This window comes from Apium graveolens, chromosome 5 (genome assembly GCF_009905375.1).
Source record: "Apium graveolens cultivar Ventura chromosome 5, ASM990537v1, whole genome shotgun sequence".
NCBI classification, from domain to species: Eukaryota; Viridiplantae; Streptophyta; class Magnoliopsida; order Apiales; family Apiaceae; genus Apium; species Apium graveolens.
The window spans coordinates 128,791,571-128,810,741 of NC_133651.1; the positions used below are offsets into that span (position 1 = coordinate 128,791,571).

A 19,171-nucleotide genomic window follows, 5' to 3' on the forward strand; every position below is an offset into this window, starting at 1 on the left:
GTAAACCTTATTATTGACTTGATTTTAATTCTGAACGCACTGAGACATATCTTTTAACGATCTGACTTATGTGTTACATGAAATATGTGATTATGTGTTATACGAATACCATGATTACGTGCTATGTGATATGCATGCTATCTGTTTACAGTTTTAAAATGCCATGCTTAGTTATAAATGATCGGGTAGATGTCAAGACGTAAAGTTACGTCGATTGAGTTTGGTTCTATCAGTTAAGATAGTCCTTTTGTTTATAGAATCAAGTAGCAAGGAGTGCAGTCAAGTACTAGACGGAGTTGGTAGCCAGCAGTTATAAGCCAGGGTTTTAGTGAAAAGTTATCGAGCATACCAGGCAAGTACCCCTAACTTCACTTATCGTTCAAGTGACGTTTATTTCGAATCATATTATACACGTGTTTATTTCTTCACTTATCATTCAAGTGATATTGACTCTGAACTTTATTCTTTCAATTTCCATACTATTCTAAGCTCAGAATAGTTAAACGTTTTATATTTCACTACAAATTACTCTATACAGTAAAGTGTTGAATTGAGATTAGCGAATAACTAATTGTTCTAGTTATTTCATCACCGATTGTTGAGATAGCTCTGGACCATGAGAGATGGGGAGTTATAATGTTAAGGATGTCGCTTGATTCGGCTCCTTTGATCAAAATATTTTATGGATTGGATGAATGCGTAAGTGACCGGGACGGACGGTCCAGCGGAGGGCTATTTCTATGTATTATATGAAATATTATGACACAATTTATGCCACAGGCAGATATATTGCCTTTTATTTGAGTACTCGTATTTTGGGCACATGTTTCTATGAATCATGACCTTGTGCTATCATACGGGCTGATCAGCATGTGATAGTACGTCTGTCAGAGTTAGATTCCAATCTAAAAATTATTGTTTATTGCTGATATACATACAATACTAAAGGAAGAACAGTTACATAAGGACAAAGAATATGAACGGTTTTTCGCCTATTGAGGTTTAATTACTTGATGAAACAACAAAATAAAGATGGATTTACATACCTTGTAAGTCGAGGAGTAGATTGAATGCAAAAATTTGAGAAATGAATGGAGAAATCGCTGGATTATCGAACTTCAGTGTCTCGCTATGGTGGTGACGACGACGGTTTAAGAGAGAGAAGAGAGTAAAGTGGTTTGTGCTACTTTATGAGGGTATTTATAGAGAGAAGGTGATGATGACGTATGGAAAAGCTGTCATACAAAGGATAGAAATAATTCAATTTTCTTGAAATACTTGTATAAATTGATGACGCGACCAAGTTGGAGGACGCGTCCTGATGTCTTGGGATTACAAACCAAATTTCGCTGATATTTCTATGGATAAAAATTTCAAATTTATTTTCAACTGCGTATGGAATTTGGTGGGTAGTTGTTATAGCCAAAATTTGGCATCGAGTCATTTTGGGTCAAGAATGGGTCAATTGGAATAGGATTGGGACAAAGAGATGAAAGGTTAAGTTGTAGGCCGCAATATACTAAGGAAGGACGCGCCCTCTGTATATAGGACGCGTCCAATATTGAGTGGACTGTGATTTGGGTCGTTTGAGGTCAAGGTTGCTATGACAAGGGATGTGAAGGAAACCTCAATGAGTCCAAGACGCGTCTATGGCTCAGGGCGCACCTTGCATGGGTAGAATTGACAAGATAAATTGTCCACATGTTGTGGCTGTAATACAAGGGAAATGTGTGCATTCCACGAGAAGAGGACGCGTCCTGTCCTTGGGAGATGCATAATTTTGGAAAGTTGGGCTTGTCCTCACCTAGGACAAGGCAAATAGGGATATCTTGAGGACAAGGTAAGCATGGAAAGAGGAATATAGATTATTTTTACTAACGTATTTGTTGCAAGTACTCTTTGAAGAATTTCCTTCTTGAGTCGGTCAAGGAGGGGGATGTCCGTGAAAAGCTTGAAGGCCTCTAGGGGTATGCCTGACGATTAAAGGCCTCCTCATGTATCCAACGGGTGTCCTCGTTGGGGATGCGGGGTTAATATTGGTGTGTGCTTTGGGAGCTCTCTTCTTGTATTCAACGGGTGTCCTCGTTGGAGAACTTTGGAGTCATCCTGCACTTTGCACCCAAAAGCTTGGACCTGTCCTGCTATCTGGTGGGTTATCCTCATTCGGGGGACAGGGTTGCATCCGGCATTTGGGGTGAACCGTGGCTAAACCTGCGTTCATAAATCAAGGGAGATAGTTATAGCGAAGCATTATCCTTGCGCAGGGAGATGAATTATGCATGAAGTCCTACGATTACGGACGAGCCTCGGGCCTTCGCGATTGGGCCTCATAGTTGGACATTCCTAAAGTTAGCGGAAGATGGATTCTGAAAGGACTTCTACCGGGCCTAGGAATGAGAAGTCTAAGCCCATTAGATTTCTTGTTCCCCAAGAACTATGTCAGGCTTGATCCCTATATAAAGGGTACGCAGGCACATTGAGAGGGGTAAGAAGTTGAGAGCTGAAAAGGAGCCACCACTTGCCCTAATCAATCTCAGCCACTAATCAACATACAACCACCACACACCGCTTGGTTTTCACGCGAAGAACCACCGTCACAGATCTTGATTCTGGCGAGAAATCTCAAACGTTGTTGTCACCAGATTCCCCCGTCAACAACTACTTACAGAGCCGTGCCTATGATTTCATGTGCCCTGTGAAAGATTTAAAAAAGACCGCAATAACCCAAAAGGAACATAAGCATATAAATAATAGAAATCAACTAAAATTGTAGAAATTAAATATTTTGAATACATAAAAGAATTTTATAACTTAATTTAATAAATTAAAAATTGAACTAAAATATTACAAGTACATGAATAATAAGATATAATAATTTTAAACATAGAAATAAACAAAATGAAAACTACTTCAGAAATAAACTTATTTAAATTTATATAACAAACATCATTTAACTCTAGTAATATAATTTTTACATCAACTTTTTTCATTGAATATATAAACATTAAATATAGGTATACTTTAAAAAATGTTAATTACCTAAAAATTAAATTATTAAAACATATATAAGTAGACAAGTTGTCAAAGAAAAAACTAGTAAAATATTTAATATTATTTGTCTAAACTGTTGAAAAAATAAAGTTCCTATTACATAGTTTGTTTATCAATTTTTTTCCAAAATTTTATTTTAAAGTTTTTAAGATTAATGTATTTTTTTAATTTTTCTTAAGATAATAATTTACAATAATTTAACCAATACTATTTTAAACTTTTACTCCATTTTCACATTTTTCTTCTTGGAAAACAAAAATCATACCAATTTTTTTTTTGAAAATTGTATACACATAAAATACAAACATACATCTGAAAATTGTGCCCTCCAAATTTGTTGGGCCTTGTGCAGTCGAACACTTCGCACACCCTCGGGCACGACCTTGACTACCTATATTAATATGCTATTTTTTTTATGAATCACACATGAATATATGAATATTATTAATAATAATATAATTAATATTATTAATATTAATATATTTGTTTTAAAATAAAGACAAAACAAACTCACATAGAATTTGAAAATTTTATATTAACGAAGTAGTCACAAATAAATTATTAACATAATAATACAAATATTGAAAACTATATAAATATAATTAAATAATTAAAAAACAAGTTTTCATAATATAATTTTTGTTGACAATAACATTATTTACAATTGTTCATTGATTACATAAAAGAATTATATATTCTAAATTGAGAAGTGTTCATATATATATTTTTTACTTTTTTGTTTAAGTTAATTTGGAACATGTTTTCTCATTTTTCAATAGTTTTCTTAGAAATAGAAAAGTGAGGAAATTTTAGAAAATTGAAAAAAAAATGGAAAAAATTTCTGTAAGTAAACAGCCTCATAACCTCTCTAAATTAATAAAATATCTTGGTCCCAACTCGGGACCCATATTAAAAATTAATGACCACTCTATCGTGATAATTAATAATGTTTTAGAAAATTTTAGTGTTAAATATCGGTCCCAATTTTCATATAGAGTGATAATTTCAATTAAATACATATATTTCATGTCCCCTATGGATCATAAAAATATTTCATGATACTAGCTTGCTTTAGGTTGATTGTCCAGTTACTTTTACATTATCTAATATCTTTCGAATTGTCTTCACCTCATCTTTGAGGTCGCCCTCTTGTTGCAACTAGCTCTATAGCCCGTGCAATGCACGTGCATACTCCAAATTGCACGAATATGTTATTTTAATTGTACTTGTTGATGGTATATTCATTTGTCTTCATGTGGATAATAGATAATATATTTGTTTGTTTATATAACTAGCTTTATAGCCCGTGCGAGGCACGAGCATTTTCTAAACTCACATGTTAATTAACAATGTACATATTATATAAATGAATTATAAATTATGTTGTACTATACATTTTTTTCTATTTTATATCATATAATTAATATATGATATTCGTAAAAATTATACTTGTTTTATATTTTGAATACTATTGCTGAATTGTCGTCATTGAGCACTTGAAAAGATCAAGTTGACCGATTGCTTTATAACTCGTGCAATACACGGGCATGCTCTAGATTGCGCATTTTTAATTACAGTTGTTGACAGTGTATTCGTGTTATTTCTAGGTGAATTGATGAAATTAACCTATTTATATGAGTAGTTTTTTGACTTTCTGGGGTGTGCTTATATCGATGCAAAACAAGTTTTTCGACATTTAATATTAAGGTGAAACAATAGAGAAATGTAGTGGTGTTCTATGCCCGAAATATGAATAAATAATTTTTTAAATACCTAATGTATTTGAATGCTAAAAGTGTGATAAATGAGGTACGTGATTGTGGATCTTGACCGGAAGTATGTGTTGTAAGACTAATGATCCCATCAACTCGAAGTATATGTAATATTAATGATCCTCGAATTTTTTCAACCATTTTTCTTAGATGCATGAAAGTTCAATATTTGTTATATATTAATACAGTTAAAAAAATTATGTATTATATCGTCTATATCTTTAAAATTTCAATCTAATCATTGCTTATGTATGGTTTCAACCATCTTATGAAAATTATATTTTTTATAATAGTTCCCGCATTGTTAGAATAAAAAATAATTTCTACTATTTGTGCTTCGATCTTCGTACACTAATATTATTTTTCTCCTTAAAAATGTATTTAATTAATTCATATGGTTATAAATTGTTATTATTAAATAATCAAGTAGTAATAAATATACGTAATAATGAGACATAATACTTAACACATACTTCCTCCATCCCACTGGGATGCTTACGTTACTATTCGGCACGCATTTCAAGGCTTTTATAAAGTATAGTTTCATAATGTTTTTTTAATTTTTTTTTGAATAAAAGTTTAAACATAAAATTTTATTCAGAAAAAAAATTAAAAATATTATGAAACTATATTTTAAACGAGAATTGAAAAACGTGCCGAAAAGTAACGTAAGCAATCCAGCGGGACGGAGGTAGTACATATTAAGTTAGAGGTAATTAATGCATTCATATTAAATTAAAATAATTATTAAAATAAAATTATGAGGGGCAATTCAGTCATTTTAATATGATTAAATTGTCTGATCCAACCCCCTATTTGCTCTATTATATATAACATATGAGTAGTTTTTGGGGTATGATGACATCAGTGCAGAATATGTTCTTCGACATTTGACATTAAACTGAAACAACATTTATAATGTATTCCTTATTATCTACTGGGTGATTTATATGGACTATTTTTATGGAAATGAATGTGATTGTTTGAACTGCTACAGAATATAATAGTTTATTCACATATATTTTTAATTTATAACTGTTATTTGAATTTAAGTCTTCTTGAAATATTATTTTTAACCTTAATAAATCCCCACTCCCTTGTTCAATATTAACTAATACATCGCTCTGGACATGTTAAGCGCCTCATGGTTGCATTTGATATAGAATCTTACCATAATTATTCATTTTAATATATATCATCCGTTCACGTTGTGGCATGTAAGGACGCATCCAAACACCAATATAAACCCGCATGATCATATATTTTATGAATATCATAGGTTAAACCCCCCACACACACATTCATGCTTAATATACTTTTTTCAGTTGATATTTTAATATTTAGTGGATCTAAATATTAGTATTAATGTGACATATGGTATATGTCATCAAATCCTGTTAGAAATGGTGTGACGAAAATCATTGAAATTAATGACAAACGGTTATATTTTTATAATAATAAACTCTATAATTATTTAAATATATTGCCACTTATTTCTAAAATAAAAAAATAGCCAATATTCTCTTTTTTTTGTATACTTTGACCCAGTATACATAGTTGTCGGTTTGTTGGTCATAAATACATATGTAAAGCTCTAACCACAATAGCGTATTTAATTTATATTAATATATGCAGAAATATGTATCCATATCTCCGCTCAACCTCATACCTTTACTTTTTACGTCGTAGCCATCTTTAACGACCTCTGTCCAGGTGGTTCATTCTATCATCTCTTTCTTTTTCATATTTAGGCTTAAACTTAACTCTATTTTACGAGTCATTGAATGAACTGAGTCAATTTAGACCTCAATTAGCACAATCAATTCTCCACTGTGTTTAGTTGATGTTATTCTTTTTAACATTTTCTTGTACTCGTAGCTTTGTTGGAGGATTTAAGTACTCAAATGATAAATTTATACAAATTAATTGGAATGGATATAAGCTTCATTGTCATATCTTATATACATGTGTACCCCATCCTAAGCATTATGCATTTCATGTGTACTCTGTTACCTCTAATGTTTCAAAATTATACAGGAATATGTTTAGCGTATTGTTGATGTTTGCATATGAGAGTTGTTTCGATATCTGAATTTGTGTGACAAAAAAATAAGCTATTTGGTGCGACGTATTTAGTTGATACGACATTTGATTAATTTGATGTGTTTGTTTAACATTTTGGTCACCTCCACCCCTCATTCAACAATTTGGACAACTTTTATATTATTATTATTTTAGTTATATAAGGACATCACTCATAAAATATCATGATTTATAATCAAGTTTCTCACATATAATTATTGTGTATTATTATTATTATTATTATTATTATTATTATCATTATTATTATTATTTAGACCTGCTATTTAAATATAAATCTAATTCAAATTACGTATATTTATGTCTTAGTAAAATTTAAATTTATAAATATTAATTTTTTATTGGTACTTTTCGTATATAATTCACTTGTTTATAGTATTAATATGATAATTATTAATGTATGAACTCGTGTTCCGAATTTAAACTAAGGTTAAATATAATTACAATTTTATTTAATACCATAAAAAATCATCACCGGAAATGTTATTATATATGTATGAAAGCATGCATGCATGCATGTATGTGTGTGTATGTATGTATGTATGTATGTATGTATATTTATATGTATGTATGTATATATATGTATGTATGTATATATGTATGTAAGTATATATGTATGTATATATGTATGTGTGCATGTATAAGTGTATGTATGTGTTTGTGTGTATGTATGTATGTATGTATGTATAAGTATGTATGTACTAATAAATGTACGCATGCATGTATTTTTAATCACTATATAAGATGAGTTATAGACAAATATTCATATTAATTATGCAACAATGAATAGATTTTAATAAATAAATGATGAGCTGAAATAAATATTTAATGTAATATAAAAGATTTGCCCTAAATATATGTATTTTTGATCACATATATAATATATAATAATGACTTAGATATAAATTTGCATATTAATAATGTGTTAATTGTGGGAATAAATGTGAAATAAATTTTATACAAGTACTAATATTTGGAGAATATTTATTATATATTAAAGAAAGTATTAATAATTAAGTTTATTATATAGTAATGAGTTTGAATAAATATTAGCATTAAATATGTAATAATGAATGTGTACTAATCGTTAAAATGAATATTTTCATGAATATTAATTAGATGGATATTAATTAGAATATTTATGATTAAATTTGTTAATTGAACTCATATGTTTTTGTATTATGAATAATTTATTTGTTTATGTATATGAGCACGAGTGATTGAGGTATGTTTGCAATGGTGCATTCGCATGAAGTAATAAATTACGTAAGTATACATTTTTTGACACTTTATAATTAAATGATATTTGTAATATATATGTTTATATATGTGTTATAAATATGATTGATGAGTCATACTATATAGGCAATTGATTAATAATCTTCGTCCCAATAACTTTCTATTTTGGGATGTTCCAACAGATTGTTAACGTTTCCTAAAATAACATATTATCTTTATAATGACTCCAAAAGTTACCTCTGCTTTCTTAATTTTTCTTCAACATAATTCATTTTTTTAATCACTATGTTTAACAACAATGTTAACAACCTATGAGACGGTGGGAATATATGATATATGTCATAGAAAGATTAATAGTGAATTATATATCGTACATATCTGTATAAATATTTTATTTTATTTTTTATTTCATTGAATTAGATATAGTATTTCGCTTTTCATTATGCTTGAGGACGAGGTTAGATTAATGACAAAAAAAAATATACGAGTATGTGTGTGTGTATATGTCCATGTACTGTATTAATTTTTATACATGTATATATTTATTGTATGTATGTATATATATATATACACATATTAATTATACAACAACTGATAATTTTTTTAATAAATGAATGACGAGGTGAATTAAATATTATATAGATATTAATGTAGGGGTATAATTGCCATATGAATTAATTTGTTCAACAAATCCTCTGATGATATTTAGAACCTATGGGACGGTGTGGAGTATATAATATATGTCACATAATTATTAATAGTGAAGTATAAATCGTACATATGTTTATAAATAGTTTATTTTATTTTTTTCATATACTTTAATATAATATTTGGTCATTTCATTGTGTTAGATGATGATGTTAAATTGATGACAAATAAGAATATATGAGTATGCATTCATGTGTGTATGTGTGTGTGTGTATGTATGTTTGTATGCATGCATGTATGTATATATGTATGTATTTATGTATGTATATATTATGTATATGTGTATATTCATTATATGTATGCATGCATGCATGTCTGTATGTTTTAATGTATATCTATATATTAATGTATGTATGCACATATTAATTAGACAACAATTAATAATTTTAGAGTGAAATAATTATTATATAAATATTAATGTATATTAATGTAGGGGTATAATAAATGAATGAGAGTGAAATAAATGTTATATAGATATTAATGTATATTAATGTAGGAATATAATCGTCATATTAATTAAATTGTTCATCAAACCCCCCTGTTGTTTTATTATATATATAATAGATAAGAATATCTCAATTGATTGGAACATTTGAATAATGCTAGATGTCGGAGTTTTAGGTATCTCGTGACTAAGTCCATGAATGGGATTGAATGGTCATTAATGTTTTTTAGAAATTTAAGAAACTACTTGTCTATGGTTAGTTGAATATGGAAATGTATTGAATAATCTTTTATATATATATATATATATATATATATAATTTTATTTATTTGAATATAAACATATAAGAGGTATAACGTATAATAGTAATTAAAATTAAATTATTTATACACTAAAAAAATAGAAACCTCTCTTATGTGATAACCTCTCTAAAGTGATAATTTTTCCTGGTTCCAACAGTATCACTTTAGAGGGGTTCTACTGTAACGAACTTTCGTGAACTATTCGAACTCGGCTTGTAAAATATTTGAATTCAGCTCGACTTTGATAACAATTAAGCTGAGCTCAAACTCGATTTTTTTGAATTATTTATCGAGCCAAGCCTGAGTTTCAAATAACTCGGTTCGTAAGGTTCGCGAGCCATATCAAAACCTCTATTATTTTTAATTAAGAATTTATTTATATATAAATATTTAGTATTTTAATTTATATTTTATATATTTAATCGAATCGAACTCGACCCGAACCTATCTTATTTTGAGTTTTTTATTAATATTTGGTGAAATATATTCGAGTTTTCGACCCGAACTCGAGTTTATCAAAATTTTTAGGAGCCGAGTTTCGATCTTGAAATATTCGAACTTGAGCTCAAATCCGAATTTTTATAATCAAGCTCGAACTGAGCCTCCGGTGTTCGATTCGGTTCGGTTACACCCCTATATAATTTTTGTCATTTTTTTATTAAAAAATACATTTTTTATTTTACATAATTTTTAAAATGAGAATGTGGAAGAGTAGAGTGCATTACAAACAAGCCGTTGTGAAGGTTTACAATATGTGATGATAAATATCTAAATGCAACTATCTCTGTACCCCGTGCAATACACGGACATACTCTAGATTGTACTAATTGAAACTATTTTTGCTGTAATTGTTGACGATATATTTATGTTGTTACTTAATGGATGAATAATTAATTTGTTTATGCATATGAGCACGAGTGATCGAACTATGTTTGTAATGGTGCATTCACGTGAAGTATTAAATTATGTTAATATACATTTTTTACCACTTCATTTTTAAATGGTATTTGTAATATTTTAATTCTTAGAAAGTAAAATAAATATAAGTGATTATGTGTGCCTGATGTATATCAATCACTCTAAATATAATATAATTATTAATTTATTTTTAAATTATTTAATGTGTTAGAAATGTGATTGATGAGTAATACTATATAGGCAATTGACGTTAGTATTGTAAAATTACTCACTGAATGATATATCATACTCTCCGTCCCAATAACTTTTTATAATGACTCCAAAATTTAAATCTGCTTTCTTAATTTTTCTTCAACATAATTCATTTTTTTAATATATGTGTCTAACAACGATGTTAACAACTTATGGGACGGTGGAAGTATATGATATATGTCATAAAATGATTAATAGTGAAGTATAAATCATACATATATGTATAAATAGGTTACTTCATTTTTTATTTCATTGAATTTAATATAACATTTTACCATTTCATTATGTTGGAGGACGAGGTTAGATTAATGAAAAATAAGAATATACGAGTATGTATGTGTGTGTATGCGTCTGTATTAATTAATATATATATATATATATATATTTATTTATTTATTCTATATATGTATATATGAATGTATGCACATATTAATTATACAATAATTGATAATTTTTAATAAATGAATGATGAGGTGAATTAGATGTTATATAGATATTAATGTTGGGGGTATAATTGTCATATGAATTAATTTGCTCAACAAACCCCCTAACGATGTTAACAACCTATGGGACGGGGGGAGTATATGACATATGTCACATAATAATAAATATTGAAATATAAATCGTACATATGTGTATTAGTGTATACATAGTTTATTTTATTCTCATTTCAGATAATTTAATATATTATTTGGCCATTTCACTGTGTTGGAGGACGATATTAAACTGATGACAAATAAGAATCTATCAGTATGTATCTATGTATGTGTGTATGTGTGTGTATGTATGTGCGTATATATGTGTATATACATGCATGTATGTATATATATATATGTATGTATTTATATCTGTATGTATGTATATATGTACGTACGTAAATGTATATATGTATGTACGTACGTAAATGTATATATGTATGTACATACGTACGTACATATGTGGACGATGTTAAATTGATGACAAATATGAATATGTGAGTATGTATCTATCATTTATGTTTGTATGTATGTATGCATGTACGTATGTATGCAGGAATGTATTAATTTATATATATTTATTTATTTATTGTATATGTGTATTAATGTATGTATGAACATATTAATTATACAACAATTAATAATTTTTAATAAATGAATGATGATGTGAAATAAATATTATATAGATACTAATGTAGGTGTATAATCGTCGTATTAATTAAATCGTTTATCGAACCCCCATGTTGTTGTATTATATATATGATAGATATGATAGATGGGTATGTATCTATGTATGTATGTGTGTATGTATGTATGCATGTATGAATGTATTAATTTATACTAGCTTACGGCCCGTGCGATGCACGGGTCTTGATTAATATTTATATATTTTTATTTTTATTTTATATAATTTTATTAAAATTTTATAAAAAAAATAAATACTGAATAATGATTATATTATTATGCTTTTATTGTATACAATTCCAAGTTAAGTTTAAATAGTATATCATTGATAAGATCTTATTCATAAATAATAATGTAAATATTTGTTGTTGATGAGATTCGAACCTCAAAACTTATATGTATCTTTATAAATAATAATATAAATATTTGTTGTTAATGGGATTCGAACCTGAGAACTTATATGTATTTTTATAATAATAATATAAATGTTTGTTGTTGACGGGATTCGAATATGAGAACTTGTGAAGTGTATTTTTTAGAATTTAAATTTGACGGCTCTTATTATTTGATGAAGAAGATCTGACGGTCGTGATGGATAGAGATAACCAAAATAAGAGGTTAACCAAACTACAAATTATAATTCATTTTGGTTATTATAGTATAGTATAGATGTATTATATATTTATTATATGTATGCATTTTTTAATGTATGTATGTACATAATAATTATAAAACAATTAATACTTCTGAATAAATGAATGATGTAAAATAAATATTATATAGATATTAATATAGAGGTATAATCGTCATATTAATTAAATTGTTCTTTGTATTATATATATGCTGATAAATGTCTAAATCTATTCTAGTTCAACCCTTATCACTGCCAAAACATAGATAAAAGGAGAGAAGTAACAAATGTACTCGTGAGATGTCTGTCATCCTCTGAGTTCAGAATACAAGGATCTCTAGTTAATCTTCTCAGAAAAACCAATAGTACAATACACACATTTTTTATTTAAATCTTATCGTTTAAAACTCAAAACAACAAATCAGTAACAAGCACTCTCACCCATCAACACCAAAATAGACATAAATGTGCGATGTGAATAGACAGCTACAAAAACAATAAAATATTGATAGCAATTCTCATAAAATTGCAGATCATACATTGTAAAATACAAACAAATTCAGGTAAGATCGTCCTCTTCCATCTCCTTGGCCTTCAGAGATTCCTTAACTCTCAGAAGGAGGGTTGTCTTCCAAGCATCCTGCGGAAAGTGAAACCACGCTTTTTATGCTCCTTAAAGGTTACAGTTAAGATCAATAAATCAAATCTAATCAGAAACCTACACGTGTCATTCAAGTGCACTTAAAAAAGGTCTCATTTTTCTCTTATATGCATACACTGTACCCAGCCTTTGCTAGGGCCCAGGACCAACCATGCCCATCCATTTGAAAGTCAGTTTTGTCTAATATTAACCTCTTCTGTTCTGCCCAATGGGTCGAATCCACATTGCAAGTCATCTCTATTTCTATATAGAAGTTATAAAATTCACATATTTACAGGCGAAGCTTCTAATAACTTGGGGCTATATACAGTTCTTTCAAGCCGAGTACAAATCTGTTTCATGGATTACAACTAATCTATGTTACTCTCAGTCCAGGAACTGCATATAAAACACATTACTTTGCCCCTGCTGCCTTGTCTGTACTCTGTATATTATACCCCAACTAACGCATCAGGTGAAAAGATCTGATTTTCACAAATTCTCATACAAACTAAAATGACAAGTAGCAAAGATAAATATTCAGTCGAGTGAAACTGCAAAATCCATAAAGAGGTATTATGCTATTCTTTTGCTTTGTTTTCCCATCTCTGATAATAACTATGTCACATGTTGCTCAATGCTTACATGGATGTCCCTAGCATGTTCATTGCTCTACTATTACTTGTCTTTCAGGTACTTACGAATGTATGAAGAGATTAACAAAATGCGATATAGAATTCCAACAGATGTATATGACTATGCTATCCCAAGAACTCATTAATTTATATAGTTTACTCAAATCACGAATTAACCTGCTTATGATAACCTGCTCAACATACCAGTTTGGTCATGCTATCAAATTCCTTGACTGCATCAGTAAACTTAGCAACATCTTCTTCATCCACGGAGGCAGCCAAATCCTGTTTAATAAAGGTAGTTGGCATGATAAGCAAACTTCACTTATCCAATGGGAGTAAGATGCTTAACAATCAGAGAAAAAAGCAACTCTTGATTGGTGAAAAAGGAAATGTTAATGAAAACATACGATTATGCAGAGATTTTTTTTAAAAAAATAACATTGTCAAATTTAATTCACGATGCTAGATAATGATAATCACCCATGGAGGGGGATGGTGATGTAATGTTTGATGCTAATCATATGGTACATTTGAAATCAAGAACTTACCTTAAGCAATTTATATTCTCGTGTTCCAGAAAAAGTAGGGTCAAGTTCCTGAAAAATTAAACACACTTAATATTTTGACCCTCTGGATATGCAAGTGAAACAGTCTTGAGTAGTTACCTCATATCGCTCCAAAGCATTAGTAATTGCAACAACATCATTTTTACAAAGCTGACAAATGCCAGCATTAAGAAGATGACCTCTAACCCCATATTTCAACAAGTTGTTGTTGAGGGACTGCCGTGCTATGTCCTCATATATATCAATCGCTCTTTGGTAGCTGGAAATTTTTGTAATGATATTAGATGCCCGTGTATAAATTTTTTGTCAGTATAACACTTCTATAAAAAAGAACCTACTCACGAAAGTAAAAGAAAACAGTAAAACTGCAGGAATTAATTGCTCTAAACATCCTATGCATATTAAACGAAATAGCAAGAAGATAATTGACAAGTTGCAGTTTTCAAAGGTCACGTGTCCTTCAAATACTTGTATAAGAAACTTACTGCTCTAGCTGAGCAGCAAATTGAGCAATCTTCTGTTTGCACTGGTTTGCGGAAGATGATACATCCTCACTTTGAAAAAGATCAGCTGCTTTATCATAATAATGCATAGCCTGTTCCAAATTTTGTTCTTGCTCACATAATTCAGCAATTTCCTGCATGTACCAGATGTATGATATATCTGAAACAAAATGTGGTATCTAGCAGAGTTTGATGCAAAGACTGTTCTTATTTTTAACTAGAACAGCACCGACTTTAAAACCCAAAAGACAGTGGTAAAAGTATACACATTGCCATGTAGAGAAAGCTTAACTACTTGCTACCACACGGGTGCAAAACAGAATTCAGGTTACATATTTCATCACAATATATACAAATAGATAATAACGCAACTTCTTCAACGGTCCTGGAGGTATGAAGATTTAACATTGTATTACAGCCTAGATGATACCTTGTAATATCTTGCTGACATGCTGAGCCTTCCAATCTCCATAAACAAATTGACAGATTGTTCTAGACAAGTTATCGCTTCTGCAGTGCTTTTAATATGTTAGCAAAAATTGCAGGTAAATATAACAAATGATAAATATTATTACAAATTTAATAAAAAGGAAATAAAAGATAGAATCAAGAAGCAATGGAGTTACAATAGAAAAAAAAGATAACAACTAATGCCTCCAGGCAATCTCTTCGACCGGACAAATCACATTTCTAAGTAGAACATTATATTAGACAAGTATTAAATAGAGCTCACACTTATAGGACGACTAAAAGGAACATACAAAAGTAAAAATACAATCAGAAATTGTAAATTTAATAGAAACTTAAATGAGAACGTTTGGTAGAAATTACGAAGGATAAATCCATACTTGGAAATACATCTATACATTACCAAAACATTTTCGATTTATGCAGATAATGACAACTGTAGAAGTAACAGATACCAGAAAAATTGTGAGCTAATTAAACCTGAAGCTTTGAATGTGCACATATGAAGTGAAAAGCAAGAGCTAACACCAGAGACAGCTTATCCAAAAGTAAAGGTACATTCTTCTATTTACAAACATAAGCTCAAAAAGAAAAGGCAAAAACAGTTAAAATTACATAGTACTACAAAGAAACAAGAAAAACTTCAATTACAATTACACAACTCCCCTAATATCTAAAACAAAGGGCTATAAACGTAACAAAATGCCCTTTATATTGAAAGAAGCAAAAAGATTATGGCATATATATATATATATAGAGTCTTACTCCAATACACACTAAATTAAAATACAAACTATAAACTGCATCCCACCCAATTTAAATATACCCTCCCACACACAACTCCACCTAATTCCCTCCATTTTTAATTGAATTTTTGCTGTCAATTGGTGAACTCTTTTTAAAATCTAACTTCACTGTATTTTTCTACATCCTCCAATAATCAGTATGAATACCATATTTAATATATTTCGGCGATAAATCACTAATTATGCCTACGAAAATCACTAAAATCGTTTGGTGATTCGGGTAAGCTTAAATACTGATTTGTCGCCAAAATATAGCAAATATTTTATGCAAATTGATGAGTAGGAGATGGAGAAAAATACGGTGAAGTTCTTTTTTGAAAAAAGTTAACCGACTAACGGGAAAAGTCAAATTAAAAATGAAGGAGAAAATAAATACATGGATACATAGTGCACATGGAGGGGGGAGAGAGAGAGAGATTAAACATGTGGTTGTTATTGGTTTGTAGTTTGTATTCTAATATTGATCTGTATTTGAGCACTTACCTATGTATATATATATATAAAATTTCAGATTGACTTTAGGTTGTGTCTGGGAACATGCATTTCAGTTGAAAAGACATGATCTGAGCTGTCATTTCAAATTCTCATATTTATAATAGCATTTGAATGCATTGGCTTTCAAATAAAATCTGAATTCAAATTTGTGTGGTTATCCGAACATGATATTTTTCCAAAACCACAATTTCAAATGAAATTTAGGTTTCCAAGCGGGCAGTTATACATTTATGTCGACAAGTTTGAATCCGGATAATCAATTTTTTTTGTGGACCCAGAGCTAGCATTAGGCTACTAGAGAAACATCTAAGTGCGAATGCAGTACGATCTACATAACGATCTACATGGAAACTAATGTGTGCTTAGTAGTATACATGAGCAGAATGAAGAAAATGAAAGATATCTAAGTAGTGTTGAAGTCGGGGATATATGAATGCTTCCAATGTAGACTGAGAATTGATTAGGAAATAAACTATTAATATGAATTTTCAAAGAGATATATATAATATTGATGAACAAACGTGAAGCTTAAAGCTAAGAACAAACTACCATTCATTTAGACACGATAAAGTAGAAGATAAAATTATATGTTAGAGTTACAACAAAAAAAAATCAATTAGACTACATGATTTTCATAGTGGTAGCTGATAACTGCAACTATGCAGTAAAATCATACAAAAGGTTGTCAGCTAATACCTTTAACATTACTCTTCTTATAGCAATGGGCAGCATCAGCATAAGAACCAGCAGCCTCATGTTTGCTATCCAGCTATAAGCACAAAATTGATGAGTAAAATCATCTATTAAGCAAAATGTAAAGAAATTCGTGAAGATGATCTATGAAGTAAAGAAAATAATCATTTAATTAAACACATGCCTTTATATGACACTGTGCCAGCTTGACAAACACAGCTCCAGCTTGATCCCCTGTGAAACCACAGGTACGAAAATAAGTTCTGGAGAATGTTATTGCTTCGCAATCTTAAAAAAAACATGTAAGAAACAGCCCACTAAATAAACCAAAGTCGTCGAGCAATTGGTGTATTATGGTTAGTTTAAGAACTAGGAAACAACTGGTATCAGTATAGAAACTTGAAAACAACCTGCATTTGTATAAGATCTTAGAAGCAACATATAGACAACTACATAAAATTTAACTGAACAGTAGTCTTTCTAATTTTCTAGAGACAAGAACTTGCACATCTTCACGATTAGGTACCGTAATTGATGATATTTAAGAACAACTTTAATAGACACTTCATTAAAAATTTATGCAAGGTTCGGGCGAGGTCGTGACTTGCATTTATGACATGTTCATTAAATAAATTACAACTTTAAGTTGCAAAGTTGAAATGCAAATTTATACAACCCAAATTGTACTATAAACTCTATGTACTATAAACTCTGCTCACACTTTACAAGCACTCAACTTTGAAAAGAAATATTAATACACCTCATGAAAGTGGCATTTCATCAAAAAATTTAGACATAATTTTCGTAACAAAGCTTTAAGCCTTTAAAGCCAATACTTAATTATAAACTAGTAGAAATAAAAATAGTAACAGATAAGTGAAAAACAATTAACATCGAAATCCTACAACATCAAAACGCAAGCAATCAAAAACATTCAATCGCAGTCACATCGTAAAATCCATCAAATTCAATTACAAACCAACACAATAAGCCCTAAATCAGATCAAAATCAATCAGATAACAACACAAAAACAAAAGAAATACAAATAATCCGATCATCAAAATAGGAAATCAATGAGTGTATGAATATATGTATGTATAGATTACATGATTTGGCGAGTTTGTAGCAATTGGCAGCTTTTTCAAAGAATTCAGCAGCATCTTCGTGTTTAGAGCCAAACAAGCCCCAACCAGTAAGCTTCTTCTCTGCTTTCTTCTCGAACTCTTGGCCTCTCGCAATTTGATCTCCCATCGTCCCTTCTCAAAGCGTTTGTTTGGATCACCAATGTATTTGCCCTTTTTCGATTCAACCTGTGAGAAATGGATATTACCTTTTGAATATTCTTACTAAGCCCAATTTATGTTTCAACCGTGTGTGTTTGACTGTGTCCAATGCTTTTTAGTTGGCCCATTTATTGGGCTTCAAATATGCTTAACAAGCTTGATCCAGTTTCAGTAGACACAAAAAAAAAAAAAAATTAAAAACCCTGCACCAATTACATTAGATTACTAGTAAATAAAGTCGCGATTCGCGGCATCAATTTTTTTTTATAAATTTTGATATGAATTAATATTATAATTTAGATACAAATTATTTTTTATACTAATATTGATTAGAAATTATCTGCTCTGAATATATAACAACAGTGTCTACTTCGAATATCTCTAGTGTAAAATCGAAAACATAATTTTATATAAATATGAATATGTTTTCTAATTCGAATAGGAGTCCACCTAACGTCTCGCATCTCATCCTTATGAAATAATAATAATGTTAGATATAT

General features: G+C 29.6%; 1 protein-coding gene across 1 annotated transcript; it reads right to left on the minus strand.

Annotated features, from left to right (window-relative positions):
* Nucleotides 1-12,941: 12,941 nt before the first annotated feature.
* LOC141724489 (alpha-soluble NSF attachment protein-like) lies at nt 12,942-18,754 on the minus strand. Its single transcript, XM_074526648.1, has 9 exons — nt 18,495-18,754; nt 17,572-17,621; nt 17,391-17,463; nt 15,356-15,435; nt 14,908-15,059; nt 14,522-14,681; nt 14,405-14,452; nt 14,058-14,138; nt 12,942-13,218 (listed from the first exon to the last, which is right to left on the minus strand). The coding sequence occupies exons 1-9, from the start codon at nt 18,637-18,639 to the stop codon at nt 13,138-13,140; spliced, it is 870 nt and encodes a 289-aa protein (XP_074382749.1). The 5' UTR covers nt 18,640-18,754; the 3' UTR covers nt 12,942-13,137.
* Nucleotides 18,755-19,171: the final 417 nt, after the last annotated feature.